The 6,698-nt window shown below is 32.3% G+C and overlaps 2 protein-coding genes across 2 annotated transcripts; both read right to left on the reverse strand.

The window, feature by feature from the left end:
• Nucleotides 1-608: 608 nt before the first annotated feature.
• LOC126880754 (protein disulfide-isomerase A6 homolog) lies at nt 609-1,480 on the reverse strand. The gene is made up of 2 exons (XM_050644803.1): nt 1,127-1,480; nt 609-854 (listed from the first exon to the last, which is right to left on the reverse strand). Exons 1-2 carry the CDS (start codon nt 1,478-1,480, stop codon nt 609-611), a joined length of 600 nt encoding a protein of 199 aa, XP_050500760.1.
• Nucleotides 1,481-5,088: 3,608 nt separating this feature from the next.
• Nucleotides 5,089-6,473, reverse strand: LOC114349484 (protein disulfide-isomerase A6 homolog). Its single transcript, XM_028299866.2, has one exon. The coding sequence runs from the start codon at nt 6,448-6,450 to the stop codon at nt 5,182-5,184; it is 1,269 nt and encodes a 422-aa protein (XP_028155667.2). The 5' UTR covers nt 6,451-6,473; the 3' UTR covers nt 5,089-5,181.
• Between the last annotated feature and the right edge of the window lie 225 nt (nt 6,474-6,698).

Below are 6,698 nucleotides of genomic sequence, written 5' to 3' on the forward strand. Positions count from 1 at the left end.
AGAACGGCAGTTCTCGCCAGTGGCGCATAATATCCCTACATGCGACACTATCTATAAAGCTTAACGTGTATTCGATAAACATTGAATTCAACTTCATACATTTAATTTATAAATAACTTTAAAAAACTCCTGATACAAAAGTAAAAAAACCGCTATACGCCGGCGCCGTAAAAATAAGTGGCGCACACAATATTCCAGCTACAAAAGAGCTGATATGAATATTACGTGGCGCGATAATATATTTTCATTTTGATGGAAAATAAAATTCTAGTTTTATTTTAAAAGATTTTTCCATAGTATTTGCTAAATTTAAAGTAAAACGCTCAACAAAAGAGCTTCAAATGCAAATTGTGTCAAAGTTACCCTTTTGTGGCGCGTTTTACTTCAAATTTAGCAAATAATATTAAAAAATATTTTAAAATAAATTTAGAACTTTATTTTATATCAAAATAAAAATGCATTATATGGATATTGTGTGCGCCACTAATTTTTACGGCGTATAGCTGTTTTTTACTCTTGTATTTTATAGAAGATTCATTTTTATAATTGTTTACATCAATATATAAAACAATGATTAAACTAAACATGGAATAATGACAAGATAAATACTACAGTTCAATCTTTTCGTTAACAACGGAAACATCTTTATCGTAGCCATCCCAAGGATCAACGACAATAACTTCAGGAAACGTTTTGACCAGAATTGGAGTTTTAAGTCCATATTTGTCTTGAGTGAAGGCGCCGACAAACGTTGCAAAGCTTTTGTTGTTGTAATCGACTGCAACTAAAGTTGGATATCCAGAACCACCAATTTGCAAGACTTGCTCAATTTTTGGTTGAGTATTGGCATCAGACTATAACCAACACCAATTATTTATTTTGAATCGTACTGATGAATTTTTGATAACGTCGAGGTATGAGTTGCTACATGGCGAGTAACAATCTAAAATATCTGGAAGAAAAGTCACAATAGCAAATTTCTTTTCTTCACATTCATGAATAACTATACTTTTACTTAAAGTTTGTAATAATTCTAGGGGTGGTAAACACGCTTAAATGTTCTGCGATACCCATAAGACAATATCTGCCACATTGCGGCCACCATCGTAGTCTATATTGGACTGACTTTAGGAATGAAAAGTTTTACTGTTGGATAGCTTTGAATTTTGTATTCTTTAGACCTGGTGCTATAGACTGTGCAGTCGTAAGCGCCAAATTTTACTTTGCCACTTAACTGTCTAGCTGCAGCATTCCAATGTGGTTCTAGATTCTGGCAATGACCACACCAAGGAGCGAAAAATAATACCATCCAAGCATCATCTGAATACTTAACAAGATCATTAAAGTTTTTATCAGTTAGCGTTATTACGTGTTCTTTATCCAAAATTGAAGTTGTTTGTTGTTTCTTTCCTTCGAGTAAATTCGTAATTTTTTCTTTAATTGATTTTAAAACTGCTTTCTGTAGCAGTTTTACCTCCATTATATTCCTCAGGATTTAATTTGTCAGCTCCAAAAATTTTAACAGTTGGGGATCCTCGAATGATGTATTTTGTAGCTAACTCTTTATATTTATCTTTATCCATAGCTCCAACTTTAGCCATTTTGTTTAAAACGTTAGCAGCTTTGGAATATTCTGGAACAAGTTCTTGACAGTATCCGCATCGTGGTGCATAAAACACTACCACCCACACTTAATCGCTTTTAAGAACCAATTTTTCAAAATTGTTGGGTGTAAGCTGGATTACTATTTTATGGTCACTATATATCGCTTGCAAAAATTTGAGCTCTAATAAAATGGTAGTGAGTTGTGAATGGTAGTGAATACACCAATAGATTTAACATTTATTAAACTAAACATGAAATATTGACAAAATAAATACTACAGCTCAATCTTTTCATTAACAATGGAAACAACTTTATCGTTGCCATCCCAAGGATCAACGACAAAAACTTCAGGAAACCTTTTAGCCAGAATTGGAGTTTTGTGTCCATTTTCACCGTCAATATTAGACAAAAAATCATACAGATTGTCTTGAGTGAAGGCGCCGACAAACGTTGCAAAACTTTTGTTGTTGTAATCGACTGCAACTAAAGTTGGATATCCAGAACCACCAATTTGTAAGACTTGCTCAATTTCGGGCTGAGCATTGGCTTCAGACCATAACCAACACCATTTATTTATTTTAAATCGTACTGATAAACTTTTAATAATGTCAAGGTATGAATTACGACATGGCGACTGACAATCTAAGATATCCGGAAGAAAAGCCAAAATAGCAGATTTCTTTTCTTCACATTCACGAAGAACTATACTTTAACTTATAATTTGTAATAATTCTGGGGGTAGTAAATACGCTTTAATTTTCTGCGATACCCATAAGACGATATCTGCTACATGGCGGCCACCATCGTAGTCTATTGGACTGACTTTAGGAATGAAAATTTTAATGTTGGATAGCCTTGAATTTTGTATTCTTTAGACCTGTTGCTATAGACTGTGCAGTCGTAAGCGCCAAATTTTACTTTGCCAATTAACCAAATTTTTGCCAATGTGGTTCGAAATTTTTGCAATCTCCACACCAAGGAGCAAAAAATAATACCATCCAAGCATCATCTGAATAGTTAACAAGATCATTAAAGTTTTTATCAGTTAGTGTTATTACGTGTTCTTTATCTAATTTCAAAGTTGTTTGTTGTTTCTTTCCTTCGAGTAAATCCGTAATTTTTTATCCATCTACACGATAATTGTGAAAGTATCCGAAGTAAGAAATTAATATTTCAATAATAGAACGTTAAAATGATTAGCAAAATCTTTAAAAAATCGATTACAATTTAATTATTTTTTGCATTGTAAATATTAAGCGATAACAATTAAATAATAAATTTAAAAATTACCGGTGAAAGTTGCATTAGTAATCCGCTAGGAGCGACACCAGCGAAGCTCAGAGCGTATACGATCTGAAGTCCATCAAGTTAGTGTTCTGGGTCCTACATACATATATACATACACTAAGCTAAGCATGAAAATTAACGCACCACCTTAAAAATGGGACATGTTTGATGTCTCGTATTGTCTAAACCTGTTGTCAGATTTTAGTGATTTTTTTAATATATTATAGCCTTATTCTTTAAGAATGTCGGTTTGGTAAAAGTATTGCTGGACAAGTAAGTGTCAATGTATACGGGGTGTAACAATCATGCTGTGTTTTTTCCTCACAGTTCAGGACACCCTGTGGAATAGTTCAGCATATATAATATATTGACATTAAAACTAAATGCTAGCCTTAGGCTTTCTTAATATTTTGCTTTTTGATTCATTCGCTTATGTTGCATAATAAAAAAGTTAGGTACTTTAACAACTAGCAACGTTTTTCATCAATACAGGGTGTTTCTAAATAAGTGTGACAAACTTTAGGGGGTAATTGTGCATGAAAAATAATGACCGTTTTCTTTATAAACATATGTCCGCAAATGCTTCGTTTCGGAGATAAGAAGTATCTCATACCTTGTTATCTCATACGATGGTATCTCATATCTTGCTGAAAAAATATATCTTTTGTAATGGTACCTGCTCCCAATTGCTCCAATTTTAGTATGTTTTAGTCTTTGAGCTACGTTGACGTAATTTTTTCTTACAGAATCACGTACCGTATGTCATTGTTTACATTTCTATATTTAAAAGCAGTCCAGTGTATTATTTCGCTATTAATATGATAGCAAGTTCATCCAGTTGTTCTATCCTACGTCGAAAGCACTATTTTACCATTTTTGAGTTACCAATACTCAAGTTTTTTGTAATTCAGTTTATAAAAAATTTGGTCAAAACCTCCACCATTTTTTTAATCCTATTCATGCGTTCATAATTATTTTCTTGAAAAATTAAAGTTTATTTTATTTACGATTTATGACGATTTATTTATTGCTCTAAAACCGGTTGAGATATGCAAATTTGAAAAAATAGTTATTTTCCTAACAAGTGCAGAAAGTCATTCTTTTCCGCACGCGACTGCAGTTTGCCGAACAGCAGTCGAGTGCGGAAAAGAGACTTTCTGCAAGAGTTAGAAACAATATTTTTTCTAAGAGTCTTTAAAAAATAACCAAATCTTAATCAATTAATTTAATTAATATGATTATTTCATTCATAGGAGATTCTGACCAATAGAAAGCTACAGAAATCTGAATTAAATCGATAATTTTTGATAATTGCCCGTCGTTAAGTACATTACATCAGATGCCCTTCGTTGCTACGAAAAAATACATTCAGTGACATTAATGACAATTAATGTTTTAAAAATTATATAAGTGATAACTTTCAATCGTCAAATATTTATAAAAACTTCGTGTTTAATTGTACTAATTTGTACTTACATAAATAAATTACAATAAAATTTTGGTTTTGAACAGTTTTATTCATGAAATAATCGCAACAAATTGCACTCGAACTCTAAAATTAATATAGAATTTTTGCCCTCGTGACACTTTGACATAATTTTACTCGCCTTTGGCTCGTGAAATTAAAACTGTCAAAGTGTCACTCGGGAAAAATTCAATAATTGTAGAGCTCTTGTGCAATTACTACTGAAAATACATACACAAATTAATTCTTTGACAAGGTTGTCAAAACCAAACTTTCAATATAATTAGTTAGCATGACGACAATCTTGGTTTCCATGACGATGATTCAAAACGGCTGTTATACCGATTTGACTTTCGAATATTATCTCAAAATAATTTTATTTCATCGAATTGTCGGTTAATTTCATTAAAACAGGAACACAATAAGATATATTTGAAATAAATTAGTAAATAATATCTAAATATTAGTTTATTGCATGTATTATAATTACTTTAAGGCAATATTAACACATCTAAATTAACACGCGTGCGGAAAAGTAAATACCGCGTGCAGAAAAGTAACACGCTGCGGAAAAGTAATACGCGTGCGGAAAAGTGAAACTTTCTAAACTAAAATGCGTGCGCGAAAGTAGACATTTTAGCACGCTCGTAGAAAAAACACTTTATTCACTATATGTTTTGAATGAAATACAAATACAACATTGTTGTTACGGGTTTACGTCATTTACGAAATTTGTATTTTATAGAATATTTATTTTTATAATTGTTTACATAAATAGATAAAACAATGATTAAACTAAACATGGAATAACGGCAACATAAACACTACAGTTCAATCTTTTCGTTAGCAACGGAAACATCTTTATCGTTGCCATCCCAAGGATCAACGACAAAAACTTCAGGAAACATTTTAGTCGGAATTGGAGTTTTGTGTCCATTTTCACCATCAATATTAGACAAAAAATCATACAGATTGTCTTGAGTGAAGGCGCCGACAAACGTTGCAAAGCTCTTGTTGTTGTAATCGACTGCAACTAAAGTTGGATATCCAGAACCACCAATTTGTAAGACTTGCTCAATTTCGGGCTGAGCATTAGCCTCAGACCATAACCAACACCATTTATTTATTTTGAGTCGTACTGATAAACTTTTAATAATGTCAAGGTATGAATTACGACATGACGACTGACAATCTAAGATATCCGGGAGAAAAGTCACAATAGCAAATTTCTTTTCTTCACATTCATGAATAACTATACTTTTACTTATAATTTGTAATAATTCTGGGGGTGGTAAATATGCTTCAATTTTCTGCGATACCCATAAGACGATATCTGCCACATTGCGGCCACCATCGTAGTCTATTGGACTGACTTTAGGAATGAAAAGTTTTACTGTTGGATAGCCTTGAATTTTGTATTCTTTAGATCTGGTGCTATAAACTGTGCAGTCATAAGCACCAAATTTTACTTTGCCACTTAACTGTCTAGCTGCATCATTCCAATGTGGTTCGAGATTTTGGCAATGTCCACACCAAGGAGCAAAAAATAATACCATCCAAGCATCATCTGAATACTTAACAAGATCATTAAAGTTTTTATCAGTTAATGTCATTACGTGTTCTTTATCTAATTTCAAAGTTATTTGTTGTTTCTTTCCTTCGAGTAAATTCGTAATTTTTTCTTTAATTGATTTTAACACAGCTTTCGCTATTTCTTTAGCAGTTTTACCTCCATTATATTCCTCAGGTTTTAATTTGTCAGCACCAAAAATTTTAAGAGTTGGGAATCCTCGAATTGTGTATTTTACAGCTAACTCTTTATGTTTATCTGCATCCACAGCTCCAACTTTAGCAATTCCGTTTAAAACGTTAGCAGTTTTGGAATATTCTGGTACAAGGTCTTGGCAGTATCCGCACCATGGTGCATAAAACTCGACCACCCACACTTCGTCGCTTTTAAGAACCAACTTTTCAAAATTGTTTGGTGTAAGCTGGATTACTTTTTTATAGTCACTATATAGCGCTTCCAAAAATTTGAGCTCTGATAAAATGGTAATGAATTGTAGCAAAAGTGCGAAATATTTCATTTTCATTTTGACAGTTTTCGAAACTTGCTATTTGCCTACTATATTGGCATCTGACAATACAGATTTAATTTGACAATGTCAGAAAGTTATAGTTCTAATATGAATTTCTTATAAAACACTTTTCCTGTTTAGAAATTTGCATTTTCAAAAATATATTTTTTATTTGAACAAGTGATTGATAGTGGCGAAATAAACCTATTCGTATTTCGTGTTGACTGGTCCTAGACACATTTATGATGATTTTACTTTTTCAT

This window comes from Diabrotica virgifera, chromosome 2 (assembly GCF_917563875.1).
Source record: "Diabrotica virgifera virgifera chromosome 2, PGI_DIABVI_V3a".
Taxonomy (NCBI): domain Eukaryota; kingdom Metazoa; phylum Arthropoda; class Insecta; order Coleoptera; family Chrysomelidae; genus Diabrotica; species Diabrotica virgifera.